Raw genomic sequence first — 23837 nt, 5'->3', positions numbered from 1 at the left:
ATGAAATACTTTTTAAGATATTATGTATTACTGTAACATTGTATTTGAAAATTTTATTTTTTAAAAAATGACCAATCCAAACGGAGCATTCTGGTAATTGTTGTGAGTGTGTGACAACAGTTGCTTAAATATTGGGGTATTATGGAAGATGAGATGCGATTGCATAGTACTCCATCATGTAAAGGTAAAATTGAGATTGGATTGATGACACAATTTTTTAACATCAAATTTAGGACTCGTGCATTGTACATAGGAAGATACTAAATACTATTAACCATTTTCTATTTTTGTGTGCATTGCTTGGTGCTGGACTAGTATCTATTGATCTTTCGAACAGGAAAAAAAGAAAAAAAAGAAAGAGGGATTACGATCTATCGAGGATTACTTGTCCGCATAGTAGAAATGGCTAAAAGTTATGATCTAATCTAACACAAAACTTGCCTTAATACAAAACTCGAAGCTATAAGTACAAGTGTACAACTGCGGACATAAAAAGTACAGCCGCTGTTGGAAGCAATTTACTTTCGGCCATGCCAACTGTCTTCAATCCCCCGATTTTATTTTATACAACCGGACACGTGCGTAGACTCTACTCCCCACGATTTTACATCTTTCACCCCTGGAATTTAATATTCTATCATCTCCCCCAGAAATAAACAAATATGATCCACGCCCCCCAACTCTACTTTCCTTTCCCATTTTCCCCCCGAGTCAAGTTTCAACTTCAACCCATTTTCTCCTTTCCCTACTGATGCAATATATAGTAATACAAGTCCAAAGGATGCCGAAACCTCGAATATCAAAGAAATAAGAAAACGAGGAAAATAAAAATCCAGCTGAGACATTTCAGAGCCCTTGGATCACAAGAAAAGGATTTGTGGCAAAACTTTTGAACTTTGGCCCCTGTTCTTCTTTCCGGTGCGGTGCGGGCGTTTCTGATCTATCCGTTAAGTGGACTTTCTCCCTCTTCTACTCCGACGACTGGAGGAGGGAGCCCGAGATGGCGTCAACGGTGTCCGAGAGAATTGAATTGGCCAAGCTTTGCACCTCCAAAGATTGGTCCAAGGCAATTCGCATACTGGATAATCTCCTTGCTCAATCTTGCGCCATTCAAGACATCTGGTCCGTCTCTGTTTACCAAACTCCATACATGCAGCTTCTAACCTCATCTTTTTGTACCATTTTCCAATTGATTGTTTATAACCGTAATTTTTTTTTTCGGTGGGAAAGAAAAAGTTTGACCTGTTTTGTGAATTTCTGGTGGTTGTAGTAATCGGGCTTTCTGCTATAGTCAATTGGAGCTTCACAAACACGTGGTTAAAGATTGCGATAAGGCCCTTCAGCTTGATCCTACTCTTCTCCAAGCCTACATTCTCAAAGGTAATTGACTTTCTAATAATTTATTTCTTTTTTCCTTGAATTTGTGTCAACAATTTATGATTTAATTAAGTTCAATAGTTGGTCGTTGCATAATGTTGGGGTCTTTATCTTAGTGATGCAAATAGATAAAGACTGCAATTTCAAATCTATTGTGAAATTCAGTCCTTCTATGCTTCACTATATATGAAAATGAAAAAGATTTGATTTTGCTCTGAATTATAAAAGTTCTTTTCGATTAGTTGATGTCATAGTGGCACTGTAAATCTCCTGCCTTGTTTCTTCATCCTGCAGTTGTGAGTTGATTGCTGTTGGAATAAGGCAGAATCATAACTAATCAGCATCAATGTTCCCTTTGTTCTGACTACTTAGGCTTCGACTGATAGTACTGACTGCTATGTTCATTTAGATCTTGAACGGCTATTTTATGCTTGCCGAAGTACTGCTAATAAATTAAGTAGTGTTAAGGACAGGTCTCTGTAAGTTGTTGGTTGTTTAGGCAGGATTTGAAGTTTTGTTTCAATAGCTTTGTACAGGGTCATTACAAAATACACTTGGAAGGATAATTTGTTCTTCAAGGAATTTTAATTTGTCAAATAAAATAGTAAACTAAGAATGATTTTATATGTTTTTGTAAGGGTATCTAAAGTAAGAACTGGTTTTTCTGATATCATGGCTTGTGATTTGTGTCAATGAATTGAACTAGCCTACCTTCTTCTTTTCATACCATGCCGCATACTGTCTGGAGGATATTATGAAATTATATCACTGTATAAAATATGGAGAACATAGAAAAAATTTATAGAAATCCTTTATAGATCCTTTACTTTGACATTCCTTTTACAATATCTCTCTTTATTGGCAGGATTGATACCTAATTCTTTTTTTTTTGGGGCTTGAAATGGATTAGCCATTTCATTGTTTCTGTTGGGCCTATTCTAAATGTTAAGGCACATTTTGAACTTGGTTTTGCTCATCTTTGCACATAGGTCGTGCATTTTCTTCATTGGGAAGAAGAGAAGAAGCTGTTCAGGTATGGGAGCAAGGCTATGAGCATGCTCTTCGTCAGTCTGCAGATTTGAAACAATTGCTGGAGCTGGAAGAGCTTCTCGTTGGTGCCAAACAAGGTTATTCTGCTGCAAACGAGAACCTTACAGTTGAATCCTCTGAGTCCAGTTATTGTGTGAATGAATCTGCAACTGTTGTCTCTGTCAAATCAGATGAAACTTGTGACGACTACAGGAAGTCTAATGGTCAGTTTGTACCATTAAGCAAGTCAAATGATCAGTTAGAGAGCTGTGAATCATCAAATGGTAGCTCTGGTATATGTAACTTAAATGATAGTACATCAGAGAATAAAAAGTTTGACAACCAAACAAATGGAATTCATGAGAAACATGTTGGAACTGAAGAAAAACATGTTGGAACTGAAGAAATTGATGATAAACTGGGTGATGAGTCTCTATTACTTGGTGAGTCAAAGGATCCAACTCAGTCTTGCATCAAAGGTCCAACCATTTCTGTTAAAACAAGTGGTATACCCGAGATTCAAATTCGACCGAGCAATAAATTGGAAATGCATGAAGAATGGTCCAATGAAGCTACAAAAGGCAAGAAGTTCTGTGTAGCTAGGATTTCAAAGACAAATTCAATAAATGTCGATTTTCGATTGTCAAGGGGAATAGCACAGGTATGTTTCCAGTTTTCTCGCTAAAAATATATACTTTTATACTGTGCATGTTCTCTTAACAAACAACCAGAGTCTTAAAATATTTTCTTGGAGTGTTCAGTATTATTTGAAGGACATGAGATAAAGAGTTGGTGGTCTTTGGTCGAATTATATTTTTTGTCTTCTCTTTTGTTTTTGTCATATTTGAAAATATGTGAACAAACATGGTAACAGTTGTATTGATTGTTAGTCAAAGTCACTCTATGGATTGCATCATATATAGGTCATGGTTAACGGGTTTCTAAAGAAAATGGAATTTCTTCCTATAAAAGAAACTTCGTGTACACATTCTTCCACAAGGCCCAATATTAACAGAGAATATAGCATGCATGCCCTTCGGTGACAGAATACCCAACATAATTTGTAGCCTGGTAAAACTATTACCAATTGTATTTTGTATAATGCTAGTTAATGTTCCTCATCTAGATAGTTGGGGCAAAGACTTGTACGGGAACTTTTCAATAGTATATAACACAATTTTGTTTAGCTTTTCTTGAGGGAGTATTTCTATCTATGTGCTAGATGGTGGCAGGATTGTAAAACCGCATGCGTCTTTATGATTGTTTTACTTCCCCTCTAATCGTAATATTAGATCCTATTATATTTGTATGCAAGAAATAATTTGATGCCCTGGTTAAAAGGCCTTTCTTTACTGCATGAACTTTAGTTTTTATTTATCTTGTCCCTATAAAGACTCTCATATGGAACATAACCTGATATCTTTCTCAGGTAAATGAAGGAAATTATGCCCATGCTATATCCATCTTTGACCAGGTTAGTGTTTATCCTATCTTGAAGAGTTGTTCTCTTGGTTTTCCAGATTGGTGTCTTTATCCCTCCCTTTTTGCAGCTAGTGGCTCAGTGGAAAGGGGTTGTAAAATCTGGTTACCTTCTGTTTAGAGAATTTTATATTGTCTTGTGCTACATCTGCAGATACTTCAAGAGGATCCTACTTATCCTGAAGCACTTATAGGAAGGGGAACTGCATATGCATTCCGACGTGAACTTGATGCTGCTATTGCTGACTTTACAAAAGTATGTGGAACATTTGTCCTACATGTGATCATTCCTTTTGTTGGTGCTAAATTTTAATAATAACTTGACGGTTTATCTAGGCCATACAATCAAATCCAGCAGCTGGTGAGGCATGGAAGCGCAGAGGACAGGCCAGAGCTGCCTTGGGTGACTCTGGTGAGGTAATTAGCCTTTTGCCTTGCTTCTTGAATCTTTCTGTTCTGGAGCTTGCTTGGTTTGATTTTCCTTCATGTTCCATATATATGATAAATTATTAGATATTATTTGTTTATTTCATCTGGGGAAGGTGGAGCTAAGAGTCTCTGGTTATACTTTGAGATATTTGTTATGCTTGATTTCAAGAAGATGAGAACTCCGAAAACTTACTTCTGAGTGCAGAAATTTTGAGGGATCTTTGATGCAGTATTTGTTACTAGATTGTGCAACTTTTGCGTTACAACTTTAATGTTGTAGTGTAAATTTCTTCGATTGAAGAGTTTGAAGTCCATAAGATGCTTCCTCTTTTTGGGCTTACTCCAGTGTTTGTGGTGCTATGGGGAGAAATGATAGGTCTGACTAGTTGCTTGCTTTAGCACTCAAAGTTACTCCATGGGAAGGATGAGTGTTGAATCTGAAGCATGTGGCATCATTATTTATAGTTATTTCTGAAATCAAATTTATGCTTGCTTTTTGCTTCATGACACGATTTTACATTTCTTTTGCTGTTGTTTACTTTCCTGTTTCATGTTTATGGCATATCTATGTATCTGTTCTACCAGGCAATTGGTGACTTGACCAAGGCATTAGAATATGAGCCAGATTCGGAAGATATATTACATGAAAGAGGTAATTTCGTTAATCTTAGTGATTGCATCATTGTTTGGAATGTGGCTATGGTCATGCATCCAAATTTTAACATTGTCTACAAAACTGGCTGTCTGATATGATATAGTTCGTGAGCTCTAGATTGCCAATCTCATGTTAGATACAAATTGCGATAATGGTGGAATTCCTTATTTGACATAGTGATGTCACATGGTATGCTAGTCGTCACAAGGTCTGTGTTACTGCAGGAATTGTTAATTTCAAGTTTAAGGATTTCAATGCTGCTGTTAAAGACTTATCTGCATGTGTAAAGTTTGATAAGTCCAACAAATCTGCTTACACATATTTGGTGAGTCCACAAGACATTAGCTTGTCCTTTTTTTATTATTAAATAAAATTGATGGCACTTTATCTTCAGCATATCCAAAACTGTCGTATGGTTTTCCTTTAGAGATTTCAGAATTTTTGCAGGGTTTGTCATTGTCTTCACTTGGTGAATATGCGAAGGCGGAGGAGGCACATAAAAAAGCAATTCAACTTGATCGGAGTTTCGTTGAGGCATGGGCTCATCTGGCACAGGTATCTACATAAAAGTAGAAATTGGTGTCTCAGCTGCCACCAAAAGCTACATTTTTCTGCTTTGTTTGCTTATTTCAATTTTTTGCCACAATGCTATTTTACAGCTTGATGGGTAGTTAGGGATTTGCGAAAAGAAAAGAGAAGCTTAAGTTCATTTTTTTTAAAATTTTTTGTTTGGGTGAATTAGTTGGATAGAGGTGGAGAGAGCAACAGGGAAATAGGGGATGAGTTTTCGTGCTACAGTAAGCAAGGATTTTCTCTCCAAATTGGAAAGAAAAGGGTTGGGGAAGACTTATATGTGCCAAATCATTCCATTTCTTTTGACTCCCAAATACATGAGAACCTATTCTTTTCCTTTCTCCTCTTCTTTTGCTCATAGCTTCAAGTCATTCGTCTAAACTCCCAAACTAGGCCTTGTTTAGGAGGTTGTCATACTTGTCTATTTACTTAGATGCTTCTTTCTTTCAGCTTAGGTTCCTTATTTATGTCGTCATTTTGATTCTTTGTCTAGTTCTCATTATAGAATATTACCTTCTTTTTAGTTATTATACTTACTGTTGGAGACCTCATTAATGTTCATTTCTTTTTCATCTGTATTTTAAATTATCATGGAGATTAACTCCTCTTGAACGCTTAAAGAATTCTACTTTTTGCATTGAAAGAACTACTGTGTTTGGCAGTTAGGGGTAAACAAATGGATCCGGCTCTTTCTTCTACTCTTTCTTGCCTCTAATTGGTTATTCCATATAAATGTATAATTAACTTTATTATCTACAATTGTAATCCTTTTGAGCCTTTATTTTTTCTTCATCCCTCAAGAAAGAACCTACATTTACACTTGTTCAATATCTTTGTAGGGGAGCATAACCATATCATGGGCATGCTGTTTATTAACATTCCCTTTAGCTTTCTTGTACTTGCCATGTATTCATGGATGCTCATTTTTCGAGTAATCTCTGTATGCTTTTTTTTTCTATTAAAAACAATGACAGCCGTTGATTTAGTGGTGGTTGATTGATACGGTTTGGGCAGGCATTTGAATGTTGTAAGAAACTTCTCCCGTGGAATGTGTGTTGTTTGAAAAGAAAGATTCAATATTTTGGCTTGCAGACTCAGGCAAATATGTTTTTCATGTAGAAAGTTGAATTGATACTTGAGAAATAGAGATTTGATCCAGAAAACTAAATCTCATGGTCAAAAGTATGAACTTTCATAAATGTATACTTGGTTGACACCTTTTGCCACTAGCAAATTCCTCAGTTTTGGGGGTTCAGTTTGTTGATTTGATTTTTGAAGAATGTGTTCATTGATTTGACAGTTTTATCAAGAGCTGGCAAATTCATCAAAAGCTTTGGAATGTCTCCAGCAACTCCTGGAAATCGATGGCAGGTACATACTATGAAGTCCATGTTGTAGACTGTAGAGGTTACTGTGACCTATTGCTGAATTGTGGATGTACTCCTATCTCTGGCACTTGACTGGAAAACACTGGGTTTTGCCAATGCTTATTTGATAGGTTTACCAAAGCTTATCACCTGCGTGGACTACTTCTTCATGGGATGGGAGACCACAAGTAAGAGTGCTAAAGCTTTACTATTCACGTTTAGAGATTTGAATCTAGAATTTCTTGGAACTTCGGAAATTATCTAATCAATTCTGATGCTGAAAGTTGCTTCTCAGGACATGTATAGTCATTTTGACTGCTAATTTTGTAACCTGAGACTTTTCCTTGTGCTGTGATCCTTTTATTTTATGTTTGGGATGGTCTTGGATGCCCAAGTTGAGTATGTAATGCTTATGTTTTGGATTGGCTTGAATGGATATAAGGGCTGAATTTTGGGGCTATTCTTATTAAGGATAAAGTTGATGGGGGTATTTGATAGAGGATAAAGCTGATGATTGTGGTTATTGGATGTCACTGCTTTAAGCATCTTCAGTTTATAATGCAGTTGTGCATCTCCAGAAGTGTTGTAGAAGTCTTTTGTTTCATCTAATACTGGTGATTACCTTTTAAACAAAATTTTCTGTCTGATGGTCTTCATTTTTTCCTTCTTTCCTTCTTAACCCCTGGAATAAGTGGGGACGTATGGTTTTCATGTTATTATTATTATTTTTTTTGTCAATTGTCAATTCCTACTCCTGTTCCTAGTCTAACCTATACTAGGGGCGGACCTAGTCTAACCTATACTAGGGGAGGACCCAACTGGGCCAAGGGGGGCTAGAGGGAGTGGATCCCACCTCTAGACCAATGAGGTGCACTACTGCACACACTTTGGATGTCATATAATTGAAGTCGATTATTTGTTGGTAGTAATGAACTTTCTGTTTTAATTAATTGAATTGACTGTTTCAGGAATGCCATAAAGGAATTATCAGTTGGATTGAGTCTTGAGAGCTCTAACATTGAGTGTTTGTATTTACGAGCTTCGTGCCATCATGCAATTGGAGAATATAGAGAAGCAGTATGTGGATATTCGTGGATATTCTGATATTCTTTCATACCGCCAAAGTTTATTACCAGAGAATTATATGCTGCTTCCTATAGTCTGAGTAGGCATTTTATGTCATAGGTGAAAGATTATGATGCTGCTTTGGATTTGGAACTGGATTCAATGGAAAAGTTTGTTCTTCAATGCTTGGCCTTCTATCAGGTAGTTTGATACTTGGATGACGATGAGCCAAATGAGATGTTGGAATACATTATTGGTTTTCATCTTTTTTCTTTTGCATAAGGATGTTTTGGGTTTTCAATCTTAGACTTCCTACTTCTGCTTTGTCACATTATGTTGAAGGAAAGATAGTCCCTTGAATCCCAAAATGCATTGTAGGCTGTCACATATTTGTTGAGAATCAAATTTTTTGAACTGATATTGGCAAGGAAAGTCTTGTGAGATCTGTCACAATGCGGTATGCATAATGACATTTTGGGTCTTTGATGTTAGTTGGAAATGTTACAATTTGGCTGTTTTCTAGTTGAGCAAGTTATGAATTCTCACAAATCTAGGGTGGCCAGTACTATTTTGGGCCTTTAACATTTGTTGGAGGTGTGTTAATCATGCCTGTGTGATTTTGGGAGGACACTAGGTTTTCTGTGTTGCTGAATGTCCATTAAATTTTGATGGTTGCTTTTGCTGCTGTTACACTGATGGAATCAATAATATATATGTCTTCATGTTGAAATGAAAGATTAACTTGGTGATGGTAAAATGTTTTTCAGATTATTTATGCACACTATACATCTTGTAATTTATACACGTTCATTGGCGTGCTTCTTAAGCACTTATGATGAAAAACATAGACATGTATGTTTGTGTATGTATCTTTAATACTTATCCATCTCAGTTGGAGAGAGAACCAAATATCCATGTCTTGTCAGAAACTATCTATTGCAGTGTCATACAATGTTGTATAATGCCAATTGGTATTGGTCTGTTTGCCTGTGAACATTAAGTTAATAGAAGTTAATATGCTCATCATTTTCATCTAATTGCTGGTTCACCCAAAGCTCTAGTGATCATGCTCTCCCAGCTTGAGCAAAACAGGACCTCATCAGATTTCACTTTCAATTATTGTAACTTTTACAGCCCTTCCTTTCACCTTTTCTATTATTGTTTCTTGCAGAAAGAGATTGCTTTATACACAGCATCGAAGCTGAACAGCGAGTTTCGTTGGTTTGATATTGATGGAGATATAGATCCTCTATTTAAGGTAATCAGTGAAAGTTGTTCACTTCAATGCGTCTTCAGATGTGACTTGCTGATTTTGCACTTTAAGTCAGTTGCAAACCCCAGTGTTTCTGAGAGTGGTGGTTGGATGCTAAAATGCAAATTTGAATATCATATGGAGTTACAATTATTCTCTTCATGATAATATGAATATCAAGTTCAAAATTTATCAAGCAATTGTTTAATTTCCTTTTGAGTCTTCTTATTGAACCAGTTATTAGCTTACTTTAATTGCGGCATCTACTTGCTTTAAATGTTTCCAAGAGTTTGTGATGTACCAAAGCATTTTTGTCAAAGTATTGCAATTCATAAAAATTATTGATTTCTGGTCGTGCATTATTCCTTCTTGTATGCATGTTGCTTATTGAAGTTCTTGTGCATCATTGACTTTCTTCTGTATTTTCAGGAATACTGGTGCAAAAGGTTGCACCCAAAAAATGTCTGTGAAAAGGTTTACCGGCAACCACCTTTACGTGATTCTTTGAGAAAGGCAAAGCTGAGAAAGCAAGAATTTTCCATAACTAAGCCAAGAACAACTCTTCTTCAAGCCGCAGATTCTATTGGCAAGAAGATCCAATGTCATTGCTCTGGTTTCTTGGCCAACAGGCGTCAGGTGATTGACCAAAATAATTCCCCCCTTTATTATTTCATATGCTGATGAATGCTTATGCTTCTGTTCCAAGAAGAAAAGGTTTACGCGTTATATGTCATGCTTCAGTTTCTTTTCCTCCTTTTGTTTCTAATCCAGCAAGGTGACTTTGCCTTTGCCAATATCTTAATTGCTCTTCCTACATATCTATTGATTTTGAAGTAAAATTTCCCTTGGATATCTGATCTTGGCTTTTTGCAAAAAGGACTATGTTTCTTGTAACACTGTTGCATTTCAATTTTTGGTGCTAAAGAATTCAGCTTTGCACCATCCTTTGTGTGTGAGGATTTATGTACATGACTTCATTTGCTCTTCTTGAAGATAATTAGTTCCATTATAAGATTTATTTAGTAATTGGCTATTTTTCATGATTATGATTCCCCATTATGATTTCTTTTGAGTTTATCTATTGCATGCCTCTGATGCTTTCTTATTTTCTGGAATTCCAGCATCGGATGGCAGGATTGGCAGCTATCGAGATTGCACAAAAGGTCTCAAAGGCTTGGCGTTCTTTACAGGCAGAATGGAAACATTCAAGTAAAGGTACCGCAAAATCTGGCAGGAAAGTCCGACGAAAGGAAAAACTGAATCAACCTAGTCAGAACAGAGGTGGTGCTGGCTGTAGTACTAGTAGTTTGTCTGAAATATCAACATCATATAGCTTATTGGAAGACAGATCACCTCTGCGGTCCACAATGTCATGGCATGATGTGTACAATTTGGCCGTCAAATGGAGACAAATATCTGAACCTTGTGATCCTGTTGTGTGGGTTAACAAGTTAAGGTACTTTTGTTTGTTCCTGATATGGTATATTTCAAGGTATGACGTGTCTAATTTGTACAAGGAAGTAAATTGGAGATGGAAAGTCTTGTATGTATTCATAACATTCAGATGGAAACAAGTCCTACCATATTTGCTATGTTAATTCAGACATCTTTTTATGGAGTCTGTTATGATAGTAATACTGTTCTATTATGTGTCAAGAAGCACTTCCTTTTGACCCTGAATCTGCATGCCCATTCTGAGCGGATGAGTTACAGGATAAAAGTTAAGATGTAAAAGGATGTAAATAATCTCGACTGCTAGGAAATAAAATCTTCTTTAAGCGTGCGAATTTGTTTGTGGTGCTTCAGACCAACCATCTTTAATGCTATATGTTATTTTATTTGGCTGAAATATATAGTTTGTTTACGTGCCGGCTTTTCTGTAATGCAGTGAAGAGTTCAATTCTGGATTTGGTTCTCATACTCCACTTGTCCTTGGGCAAGCCAAGGTTGTTCGATACTTTCCAAACTTTCCAAGGTAAAGTTTTGAATGAAATGGATGTTTAAAGTAACTTTAATTTGAAAGTTGCTTACTATTTGCTATCTTGTAGGATGCTAAATACTGCCAAGATGGTCATTAAGGAAAGGAAATATGTATGTGACAAGAAGGATAACCTTGTTCTCCTGTCTGAAGATAAGAAATTGCAGCAGGTAAGTTGTGTTGTGGTCATGCTATACTTAACAAAAGATAGATGTCCATAAATCACTTTTGATTTTCCTTTACTGGTCAAGGTATTAACCTTAGTGACTACATCTCAAATGCAACTTTTAGGTAATGAATGCAGAGTCCTGCTCTGATCTTTACCAAGCCATTGGGGATGACTTCTGGGTGGCTACTTGGTGTAATAGTACAGCAGTTGAGGGGTATTTGTTCTCCCATCACATTATTATGATTTCAGTATGCCGACCTGCAAGTTTAATCAACATTGTGACACTTTAGGTTCTTGTTTAACATGAATAGTTATTGTTAATCTTTTGTTTCAGGAAGTGTCTTGAAGGAACAAGAATCACCCTTGTGAAATTGTAATGCAGTTTTTATTCTATTATCTATATTAAATTTCCTTCTGGCATCCTACGGTTGTTAATCATATTATGTTGTGGCTTTTAGGGGAAATGGATTTGACTTTGCTGTCAGGACACCTTGTACCCCATCTAGATGGGAAGACTTTGACTTGGAAATGACAGCTGCATGGGAGGTATGTTGCCCTTTATTTGTATTTCATGTATTCAAGGTATCTTGTATTAATTATCTTCTTAAATTATACACAATGTTAAGGTTTTCAGACAAATGAAAAATTAAATGTCATATGAGTCAAAGTTTGGAAGATCACTTGGTAACTGCCAAGGTTGAAATGCTCTCAGCTTACATCCTAAAACCAAGCAAACCATAATTATAATGGACTCAAAATGGTTTGCCATCAAATTTTGTACTTAGATAACATTATTCTTGGTATTTTTGTTTGGGTTTTTTATATCGATTAGGAACTTATTTCCCAGTTACAGATTATGTTGTTCTTTATCATGAGAGCTGATTATATAATAATAATATGAATAATAATGGTGGGTGATTGCATATTGGTATTAAAAGCGTACAATAGAACCATGGGACCTACTCTTTTTCTTTCTTTTTTTTTTTTGTTGGGTGGGGTGTGGGGTGAAGGTGGTGGGGTTGCAAGAGGACAATTAAGGATGGGCTCAAAACTAGCAAATGGAGCTCAAAGTGGGTTTTGGAGGCTAGATATTCATTTTGAGTCATTCAAAGAACAACTTATGCTTCATTTGTTCACAGTAAGAAAACAGGTTATTACTTTTTTATCCTTTGTTTGGTTCATAAAAAATGCTGAGAGATAGTAAAATGAAGCAGGTAGAACCACACAATGGCTTAGAGTAAATCAAATGATGTTTACAGTATTCCAGTGCATTAAACTATAATTATTTATTATCTTTGAATCTCTAATATGTTGTGCATTTTGAAAAAATGACTGATTATAGCTTGAAACATATCCTTATGTAATTGCTCCCGATCATGTAACTCATCACAAACATGAATTTTTGTAATTAAACTGTAGATGCAACTTTGTAAATATGTTATTATCTTTGAATCTCTAACATGTTGAAAGAATGACTGTTTTTAACTTGAAGTATATCCTTATCTCATTGCTTCCAAACGTGTAACTAATAACAAATGAATTTTTGCTATGATTCCTCCGCCTAGTATATTTTGTATCCTTTTTTCTTGTACTTAATTGAACTAAAACCATGAACCATATGCTTGATAAAGTGGTTCCAAATGTGTGTTGCAAAAACACAGAGTTGTTGCTAAAATTCCTCATCCTAGTGTTTTGCGCCTAGTTATCTTGTTCATTTTCACTTGGAGTTGCAGGGCTGTGACAAAGGTGCTTCAATTAATCTTCAGCTGATCTGTTTGCCTTCCAAATCTAACTTAAGAATGTACAGGCACTATGTGATGCATATTGTGGTGAAACTTTTGGATCAACTGACTTTGATATGCTGGAGAACGTAAGAGAAGCAGTCTTGAGGATGACATATTACTGGTAAACATCGTTGCTGCAAAGTTACTTGTCCTCTAGAACATCACTTTCCTTATCTTGATGAGTTTAATATGCTTTTCAGGTACAATTTCATGCCACTTTCCAGGGGATCTGCTGCGGTTGGCTTTGTAGTATTACTTGGATTACTGCTTGCTGCTAACATGGAGTTCACTGGCAGCATTCCAGATGGCTTGCAGTTGGACTGGGAAGCGATTCTGAACTTTGATCCCAACTCCTTTATGGCTTCTGTAAGGAGTTGGTTATATCCATCTCTCAAGGTCACTACCTCCTGGAAAGGCTATCCAGATGTTGCATCCACGTTTGAGACAACAGGATCAGTTGTTGCTGCTTTGAGCACCTATTCTGACTGAGGTGTCATCTACTCAACAGGCACGTTTTCTAGAAGTCTAGTGAGGCTTTTTAAATTTGTAACTTTATCCTTCCATTGCATCACAAATACCACGTTTTGATATACAATAGAAAAGGAATGATGATGTATTTATTCAATTGTTGTACATACCATGAAATAATACATGTTCTAATTAAACTCTTTATGCCTGGACATGCACATGGATTTTTGGCTGGACGTGCACATAATGCTCCAGTGGTATATATATATATATATATATATATATATTTTCCAAACGGCAACATCATATTAATCACAAAAACATTACAAAGTCAGAGCCTTCGCTCCTCCAAGTCTGCTTGAGCTAGCTCCAGCAGCCATGCTGGGAAGTCACACTTCCATTCAGCAATATCTATCAAGCCTATCGCATATTTTGCTATTTGATGACTAACAGAGTTGTTTGTCCTTCTAGTGAAGGAAAAACAACATTTATCAAATTCAGTTTTCAATCTCCATATATCTGCCAGTATAGTAGCTATGCTAATCTCCTCCTCATGTGCATTGACCTTATCTACTACCAGTTTGCAGTCAGATTCAAATTCCACCTTCCTCCACCCCTCTCGCCTGGCCAATACCATTGCCTCCCTTAACGCCAAAGCTTCCTCCACTTTTGCTTCTGCACATCTTGTAGTTGGACACGCCCAGGAGCCTATCAGCTTTCCATGCCTATCTCCTGCCACAATGCCCCATCCAGCTTTGCAGGTAGAGGTGGCAATTTGTCCCAAGTCCCAATGGGTTACCCATGCCCATGGGGACTTTGGGCGGGATGGGTATTGGATTTTGATATTGGGTTTAAAATGGGACAAATCCCAATTGTACCCATTAATTGATGGGAATACTTGGGAAATACTTGGGTACCCATTGGGCTCAAATAACAAGGGCTCTGTTTGGTTTAACTATTTTTGGGGGGTATTTTTGAAATATTTTATTATAGCAGTATATATGAAAAATTTTTACTATAAATTTTTTTTGAAATATTTGATATACTAATATGGATGGGATGTTTTTTGAGTTATTGTATATTACTGTAACATTGTATTTGAAAAACTTATTTTTTGAAAAAATAGCCAATCCAAACGGAGTCTTAGATTCAAAAATTATCTTTAACAATTTTTATAGTCATACTAGAGAATATAATCTAGTAGTTTTCCTAGTCATTATCCACAAGAATTTTCAACATTTCAGTCAATTTAGACCTGTCATCTTTGGACAATGATGAGAATAAATATTCAATACCTTAAGTACCTTGGCCATCTTGATATATGTTGGAATATGACTGTATATCTATTTTTTCCTTTATTTGTTAATCCAATTTTTGATGGGAATCCTGAGTATAAAGCACTTGCATGTTTATTTAATAAAATTAAAAAAAATTTAATAAATCAAAAATATTAAAATTATATAAAAAATAAAAATGAATTAAAGGAAAAAAATATGTAGAAAATAGATTTGGGTATTGGGCGGGATCAATCTAAACCCATCCCAAAGTGATCCCGCCCAACTTAGTCCCAAAATACATATGGGTAAGATTGGGCCCAAACCCATATGACCCGGTTCCATCACAAACCCAAGCAAATCCCGCCCATCCCGCCCATTTTGCACCTCTATTTGCAGGTCTTCCTATTCAGAGCTGCATCCGTGTTAATTTTGATCCAGTTATCTTGTGGTTTCTCCCAGCCCCTATTTACCTCAACTTTTCCTGCCCCTTGTCCCTCTTTTACTGTCCCTATCTCTTGAGCCAATTGATATTCGTTCCACTCCAGACGTGCACATAATGCTCCAGTGGTATTTACTTCATCTTTAATAGTTGTAGGTGCTTTTACAGAACGTTGTGTTCAGATCGAATTCTTTACCCACAACCATAAGTTAGCAAATGAGGGTGGTCTAAAAGTAACGTGCCATACAGAAATTCGATAGAAGCGTTTAACTCAAGGAAAAGTATTCATAAAAAAAAAAAGTGATGTTTTTATCATTTGAAGATAATATTGATTTGTCTTTGAAAGCCTTAGAAAAGTAACGCAGATTAGCCTCCTACTCTGTCCTGAGCTGTTCAAAGCAAGCCTCTCATACATGGTTCAAAGATTCGGCCGGGACTGAGATGACTTAGCCGAGTCGTTATCGGAAAAGAGCTTTTCGTTTTGATATCGGGACGAGATGATTCTGAAATAATGGATTGTCGAGAATTCGATCGAGTCATCGAGAATTCAGTTGAGACGTCTCCGAGACGGATGGAAATGGCTGAATTGTCCCTAGTCATTCCGAGTTAATTTGAATTTTTATTATTTTTGCTAATTTTTTATTTTTTATTTATCATTTTTTTTCAACTTTTAGAATATTGAATGTTTCAAAAATTTGTGTCTCGTCGAGACCACGATCGATATACTAAGACCTATGTGAAATGGTCCGAATCACAATCGCGACCACAATCGTGGCTTTGAACCATGCTCTTGTACATCTGTCTGGGATAAACCACCTCGGCCATCTTTTCTCTATTACAGATCAAAACAGGTGCCAATTGAGGAACTAATAGGGTGATTTAAATCTTTGAGTTTTTAATGATTACTAATAACATGAGGATGGAGATGAAATCAGATTCAGATTGAGAAGGTGATATTGTGATTTAAATATTTGAGTTCCAATAAATGATTTACAACTTTGCCGATCTGAGTAAGCATGTGCAGAAACACGATAGGAGATTTTTTTTTGAAATATTATTTAAAATAATTAGTATAATACTTTTTAAAATGTGATTTATGTGAAATAAAAAATTGTTGAAAAAATAAAACGTTTATTGAATATTGTGTTTTTAATGCAAGTAAAATATTTTATTTGAAATAATTTTGGTTTCAAACACACTCGCGGTCTACAATTCAATCATGGACTTTTAGGCTTTTGGCTGAAGAGACGGGGCAGGTAGAAGGCGAAAACAGGAGGGGCTGAAACAAAACTTCTGTAAAGTACTCCTAACGTTGAACCAGCTTATCTTTTAACTATTTGGACACTTCCTACTAAGATGCCAAACATATGAAAATCATAGAGCCATCGCTTATGGGCTCCCACGAAATCTTTAAATTGATGGGGTTGGTAGGATACGATATCCAGCAAGAAAATCCATCTCCTTCTAATCAACAAACAGTATCTCTAGATTTTAATGGTGGGTGCGTATTTGGTGAGGTTGGCTCTCTTTAACAATTACTCACTCAGGCGCGAGGATGGTTATAGATAATTTTCTGTGGTTATATTCAAGTAAGTTGATTTAGACATAGAATCGGTGAGTAAAATTGCCACAACTGGTTGAAAATTGAAAGAATTTAGACAAAGAGATAACAAGCTTTGAACCGGACAAGAAGAAGAGAACGTCGTGCCACTCAAAATTAAGCTGTAGCTAACTATGATAAGTTGATAACACGTATATATTATGGACTACATTCTTAATTTAGATTGTTGAGCTTAGCACTTAGCAGTGCCGGACTTATTTCGTCTCCCTCATCTTCTCCGATGCTGATCAACTTGGTCCCCTGAAGCCATAGACTCTCGTGCCCCGCTGTCGATGATCTTAAGGTTGGGTGTCGAAGTCCCAAATGGAGACGTTGCACTGATCTGTTTGTTAAACATGCGGACTGCATAGTATGGGATCTTCACGTGCCCTTTAGCTTTAAATTTGGTCCATTGATTGATGAGCATCAAGCAGTCCACCATACTTTGTCTGGCCATCCCTAGCATGTCATAAGCCTGTGATCTTCGCCATAGGCTGTTGCTGTGAGGACCCAGGGCACCAGATAAGCATAGAGCTCTAGTTGTGTCACTAATGGCTAATTTTGCTTCTCTGAGGAGTAGATGACATTGAGCCCGATTACTATAGAGGACAATTCTTTCTTTTATCATATTTAAAAGACACAACTCCAGAGCCTTGGTGTAAACTGCCACAGCTTCCTCAGTATCACCTGACAAAAATTTCTGGTTTCCCTCACGTTTCAACATGCCCACCATGACTTTTCTTTCACTGACATCTTGTTCGGATGTCATGCTATCCTTCTTTCTTCTCTCCACTTTTAAGTTCCACACCTCATCAAGAGCATTTTGAGATTTCTTGTTCTTCAGAGCTAATTGGCCGCACTTGATTCTTCCATAATCTTGCAAAAGCACTCGTGTGATTCTGTCTCCAACAGTGGTTGATCCTCCTCCTCTAATGGTTTTAAGTTCAACCAAATCGACCAGAAAAGGTACGACAAACTCTATCACTACAAATCTTGTTTCTTGATCCTGAAGAAGTGAAAGAATGCTCTCAATTGCCTTGTATTGCCTTTTATCAGAAGACCTAGATAGATTGCAAAGAGTCACTATAACTTGCTTCGAATTGGCAATGCTTCTTCTACCATCTTTAGTGAGACAAAGGCTTCTTATTAAGCAAACACCAGAAAAAGAACTCTGATTCTGTAAGCCCCCCCACATACCAGTCAAGTCTTCCAAGAACTCTCTGTCGCAGATGAGATTAAGAGACCTCTTTTTGGTAGCAAAGCAGTTGAGAAGATAGAGGGACCAGCATTGGAGTTGGCTAGCCCATTCCTCAGCCTTCTTATTCTCCACCTCCAAACCCCCGCACCCTCTCGTCATGAGATCACGATGATATTCCACTCTTTTGTGACTTTTCAATCTTACAAATTCATTGTAGACAGTACCAAAGCAAGTGGAGGCTATGTTCTTGGATAAGCTTATTATTTCCTCTTCATGGATGGTAATGGCTCTAAATGCTCTTCTATGGCTAGCAAGGTGTCCAAGGGCCCTAACAGCGACTCTTTGCTCAATCCAACTGGCCTTACCTCTAAGAAGCTCCATTAGTGGCCCTATAACCCCGGATTTAATAGCTATATCCGCGAGTTGTGCCTTGTTCATGGTGTATGAACCAATGATATGCGCTGCGTAATAAGGGACGCACGCATTTTTTCCCCTTGATGGCCAGTTTCCGTCATTGATGCTTCTATCAATGAGTTTAGCCATGCATTTGAAGATGCCGAGTGATGGGAATTCAGCATCGTCTGGCTGCGACAGTGCCACGTTCCAGAGGCCATTCAAGGTGATTACTAGGTCTTCATCTTCTATGAGATGCAACTGACTGAAGCATTTAGCTAACCCTGATCTTCTTACAAATGGATCAAGCTCATTCATGGTGCACAAGAGGCAACAAGTTTTGATGCACTTGAGCTGCATTCGGTGTTTTCTGGTCAGGTTTTTGTGTCTCCTTAACCATATGGGAGAAATTTGGCTTTTTTCTAGAATATTGCACGACATCAAGAGTCTAAATGGATTGACTGTTAAGGATTGAGGACTAGTGGTGAATTCAAGACCGGATGCCAAATGGCGAGAGAGAATTTGATGACAATTGATGGGCCACTCCATTTTAAACTGATTGATGCCAACTTATATCTAATAGATATGCTCTATTTATCAACTAATCAGCCTTGGCACCCTTCTTAGTCTTGTGAATTAAACAAAAAAAATTAATGTCGAGAGAGCTACCGCAAATTAAAAAGGGTTTGAAAATGCTCAATTTTGAGTTAGTCAGGACTCAATATAATCACCGTACACTTTCTGGAGGGTTGCATCGAAAAATCAACCTTGGCAATTGTTGTTAGTGTTTGGTAGATTACTAACATTTTAGTACTTTTCTAGCTTTGTGGGCAATCGATGAATAAGCAAAGTCCATCGTTGGAACTGTAAGAGATGTAAGGGTAGCTTTAATAGCGAACATAAGTTGGCTTTAGGGTACACGGGAAAAGAGTAAGCGACAACTGGAGTAAGACTCCTGGTAAGACTCATTTTAAAGATTTTTGGCTACTCCACTGGGTTAATGCATCAAGTGCCTGGCTAGGTAAATTAAAGCAGGACTGTTTAACGTCAGATCAGAAACCAAGACATATGTGAAGATCTGGAGTTCCCGGCTCCATTCCAACGAGGCAATGGCAGCCGTATTGTACATGTAATTTCGAAGCCAAAACTAGGGCCAAAGAAAGAAAGCGTCAAAAATAACCTGCCAGATATGGGGGCATATCCACTATCCAGGTCGAGACTCGAGAGTGTAATGATGTTTGCCATGGATCATATCATCCCTACCCTAAGAACTAGCTCTGGTCCCCGTCTAGAGTCCACAAGAAGTTAGCGAATGGCTTCAAAAGTAATTGGCGTTCGTATGTTCTAACCAGAGTGAGTTGAAAAAGCTGCTTAGCCATTAGAATTTTATCCAACTTTGAACCCCAAATGCAAAAGATTGCAATATTATATAAGACCAAAGTACAAATGGGGTTGGTCTCAAGAAAATGCGGCTTCCGTCCTAAAGAAAAAAGCGCGAGAGTGTTGAATCTCTTCGGTCTTAAGCACCACCTAGTTTGATTATTGGAGGGCTACCTAACCCAAAAGCATACTTTTCATATCTTCAAGAAACACATATCAACCGATACCCAAAACTCCGACTAAGGGAAAAATAGTATACAACATAAATCATGCCCAGATCTTCCGTAGTTTAGTTCATATCTTAACATCTGTTGTCAGCATCAACTGTCCGTCAAAGGCTTAATAAAAAGGCATTGCATCCTCTGCTGTAGAACTTTTTACCGAAAAGGGTTATGGAACAGCGTGTTCTTAGGCACGTGACCATATCACGCGGCGGTAACTAGTGACAAAATATTTTCCTGCTAAATAGGATGGTAAAATATTATGACAGCGACAAAGAGAAGTAGATCTTAGCATTAATAAATAGAGAAAAATCAAGAAAAGCTTGAGTAAGTGTTAAAATGATGAATTGGTTTTTGGTGTATAATACTAATATATACTTGGTCTCGGGGTTTAAAAAAATGTAGAGCAATCGAAAGTTGCATGATACATCGAGGAATGGGTACATGTGAGATTGCATTAGGTATAATTGTGTAGGACCATCGTATTTCTTACATATTTTTGGTCTGTATTTAAATTATCTTGTTTTACTCGTGAATTTTGGACTTTTTTTTTTATTTGATTTTGTTTATGTATACAAAACACTATGAGAAAGAATAACAATTTGTCTAAAGATACACCAAATATTGTAAAAGATACGAATCGCACAGAACCTCAATCGCATCTGTCTCACCTCCATGTATTTGATCCTTAATTGTATTGCATTTTGTCACGTAGAAGTAAGGAAGTGTTAGTAGAAAAAATCACGAAGTAAAAGTAAACATGTCATCTCAAAAATTAGAAAATAAATAATTTACAAACCAAGAAATAAACTCACAATGATATCATTAAACCGCGACTTTGATTAGTCAAAAAAAATAAAATAATAAGAGTAGGGCTCGGGTGATTAATCAATCACAAAAGCAACCAAAAGAAAGATACGGGAGCAATGCTTAACATATATTGACTCAACTTTCACATGGAATTGTCCAATTGAACATTCGACCATAAGGCCACATATATATGTATATCTAGGAAAGAAACTAACTGAACTTCTAAATTACTGCCATAAATTTATTGTAATTGTAATATCAAAATACAACCTAACTCTATTTTTTAAATCAAATTTAATACCAATTCTAATCTAATTATCAAATGATAAATACAATTATAAAACTACTGAACTTCTAAAAAGACTCGGTTTAAAATATGTCAACGGGAAGACGAAAAAGCCTAGAACAAGGATTCCGTGTGAATCATGAGGCGTTCATATGTTTAACCAGTTAAAATGTACTTTAGAGTTGTGTAAACAGAGACTGATAGTTATTTACTTCCACACGGGCCAAGGCCATCCCGCAGTGAGATCTTCATCTCCGTCATCAATGGCGCCCCGCTGGACCTTTTCGTTAACTTGTTTCAGGCCTGAGCAGAAATGAACAGAACTGGCCCTGGACCGGAGGACCCCACAATCTAGAAAGGCCCAAACCCATTCCGGCCCCGTTGACAGAGCAAGAGGAACAAATTCAGAATCAAACCTGATGAATCTACAAAAAGGCTAGAGGTGGGTTGAGCTGATTAGTACTACCCTGCGTAACAAACACAAAATTAATTAGAGAAGAGTACAAAGGAACGTTAGAAGAGGGAGTTGGACCACCTGGTACTGTTAATGTACCCACCAACAATCCTCAGAAGGTCAATTGTCGATCTCTTGTTTGTTTGACCAAAAGAAGAAGTGCGTCTCTTTCTTTCGGCCTTGCTGGTAAAAGGGCAAACGCAATTGTGTTTATAGCTTCCTAATTGTCCTATATGAGATTTGACTATAATATGGTTATTTGGGCAAATGACGTTTATGTCTGCCTAATTGTGCTTCCTAATTGTGATTTGAGACAATTGTCGAATGTTTAGATTGATTGTTAGACTGAAATTTAGATAACCAGTTAACTGGCATAAAAAGACTCCAAAGTTTAACGGGATAATTAGTCAAGTCTCTCGAGTCCTTTCCTTTCCACTCTTCCTCGTTAGGTTTAAATTTTCATTTTGAACAAAAATATATAAAAAATAAAGGACATTTGGAGAAGAGTTATAAGTGGCATAACCGGAAACTTCATATCGAAGACAATTTTTTTATATATATTTTTTCCTTTTCAGCAATTCATGTCAATGACAGTTAATTCTCTCTTCTTTATTCGGTTTATTAGACCTGCACTTTGTATTCTCAGTACACAACGTAATATATATATTACATACAAACAGGAATAAGATATACAATCCAACAATGGATACCACCGGTGAAAGCTCATCACTTTTTTTTTTTTTCTCCTTGCCTTTGGTCCTCATTTTTTTTAATAATTTTTTTTTCTTTTGCGTGAAGTCATGTAAGGAAAACATTAAAAAAAAAAAAGAAAGAAAGGGGAAAATGAGGGTGCACAAAATGGAGTTCACATGCGATTACTATAGACGAAGGCAAGAATGCTAATTATGAGATTGCAATGATTCCGGGAGAGTAAAGTAATGGTGACATGAATATGGTACAGTAATGGAAATGTATAGAATAATTTGATCACCTTCTCTCTTTTTTTTTTTTTTTCGACGCGATGGAATTCCTATAATCTAAACTAGCTTATCTCGACGTGAGTAGAAACTCCGTCGAAACTGGTCAAATGAAGACCGTCACATATTGTAACAAATTTTGTGGGAGGCAAGATTCGAACACTTGACCTTCCGCACCACCAAGCTTAAGAAGGCTTGGGATGACCACTGGACCAAAGGCCCAATGGCATTTGATCACCTTCTCAACTCCTAAGAAACAATCTACCAGCTGTCCAACTTGTACGCCTCTTTTCTTTCATAATTCTCTATCATTGCATATGATACTTATACTAACTGGGATCACTCATTATACCATCGATGCTGCAATAAGTTCCCCCTCTAAAAACCAAAACTACTCTCACAATGCCTTAAAACAGAAGGCACCTCCACCCAACTAAAGCAAAAGGGTTTCAACAATAGTAGAAAAAGACACCACGGACTCTAATCTTTACCAAAATTCCATACAAGATTTGATTTGCTCTGCTTTGGTTTCCTCTTTTTGTTTTTTCTTCTTTTTTTTTTGCCCCTTTCTTCTCCTCATCCTCATGGTTAGCTGAAGAAGCAGCAGAGAGAGAGAGAACTGGAGAAGAAAATTTGTTTACAAGACAAGAAAGAAATTAAAAAGATCGCACCATCAAAGAGGGCCCCGCCCCCTTGACGGTGCCATGAGAGTCCAGCTAAAGCTAGCCTTCCTTACAGTAAACTTACTCCACAATTATCGCCAGCAAGCACACGTGCGTTCTTGTAATTGGTCTCTCATCCGATGCGGTCCCACGCAAAAGCCCATTTCCAGCTGTAGTAGGAAATGCTTACGATCGAAGACCCCCAAACCGAATAAGTATTTTTTACCAAAATCCAGCCTAGTACGACACCAAAACCCGCCGTACTGTACAACGCGTTATTTTAATCAAAATTAAAAGAGAAAAAAAAAAGTTAAAAACAGCGCGTTATGTGGAAGTCATGACGTGGCCATCCCCAACCTAATCACATGCAAATTGGGCCTTCCCGCAGAAATTAGTCCAGCCCAGTGACTCCAGTCTGTTTTAATCGCGCGGCCACTTTTGTTCGTTTGTTTGTTAGTTTTCTTTCTTTCTTCTCTTTTTTTGTCACGGGCCCACCCCAAACGTCGAACCTTTGT

General features: G+C 37.0%; 2 protein-coding genes across 2 annotated transcripts; one reads left to right on the top strand and one right to left on the bottom strand.

Moving 5' to 3' along the window:
• The first annotated feature begins 791 nt into the window (after positions 1-791).
• On the top strand, positions 792-13839 carry LOC113752996 (suppressor of RPS4-RLD 1). Its single transcript, XM_027297069.1, has 23 exons — positions 792-1122; positions 1271-1380; positions 2367-3067; positions 3836-3880; positions 4040-4141; positions 4222-4302; positions 4900-4966; positions 5194-5294; positions 5417-5524; positions 6843-6913; positions 7041-7097; positions 7878-7986; positions 8095-8175; positions 9146-9232; positions 9656-9862; positions 10348-10682; positions 11115-11201; positions 11275-11374; positions 11496-11587; positions 11708-11746; positions 11832-11919; positions 13181-13278; positions 13358-13839. Exons 1-23 carry the CDS (start codon positions 1001-1003, stop codon positions 13644-13646), a joined length of 3177 nt encoding a protein of 1058 aa, XP_027152870.1. The 5' UTR covers positions 792-1000; the 3' UTR covers positions 13647-13839.
• Positions 13840-17170: 3331 nt separating this feature from the next.
• Positions 17171-18892, bottom strand: LOC113752843. The gene has a single exon (XM_027296891.1). It carries the CDS (start codon positions 18890-18892, stop codon positions 17171-17173), a length of 1722 nt encoding a protein of 573 aa, XP_027152692.1.
• Between the last annotated feature and the right edge of the window lie 4945 nt (positions 18893-23837).

This window comes from Coffea eugenioides, chromosome 11 (assembly GCF_003713205.1).
Source record: "Coffea eugenioides isolate CCC68of chromosome 11, Ceug_1.0, whole genome shotgun sequence".
Classification (NCBI taxonomy): Eukaryota; Viridiplantae; Streptophyta; class Magnoliopsida; order Gentianales; family Rubiaceae; genus Coffea; species Coffea eugenioides.
This window is presented reverse-complemented; position numbering and strand designations above follow the sequence as displayed.

What these genes read in the sequence shown, in the direction of transcription:
- LOC113752996 (XM_027297069.1), top strand. Translation starts at nt 1,001, where the DNA reads ATGGCGTCAACGGTGTCCGAGAGAATTGAATTGGCCAAGCTTTGCACC. An exon ending in CATGGGCTCATCTGGCACAG is followed by an intron (nt 5,525 to 6,842) that starts GTATCTACATAA and finishes TTGATTTGACAG; the next exon opens with TTTTATCAAGAGCTGGCAAA. An exon ending in TTGGAGAATATAGAGAAGCA is followed by an intron (nt 7,987 to 8,094) that starts GTATGTGGATAT and finishes TTTATGTCATAG; the next exon opens with GTGAAAGATTATGATGCTGC.
- LOC113752843 (XM_027296891.1), bottom strand. Translation starts at nt 18,892, where the DNA reads ATGCAGCTCAAGTGCATCAAAACTTGTTGCCTCTTGTGCACCATGAAT.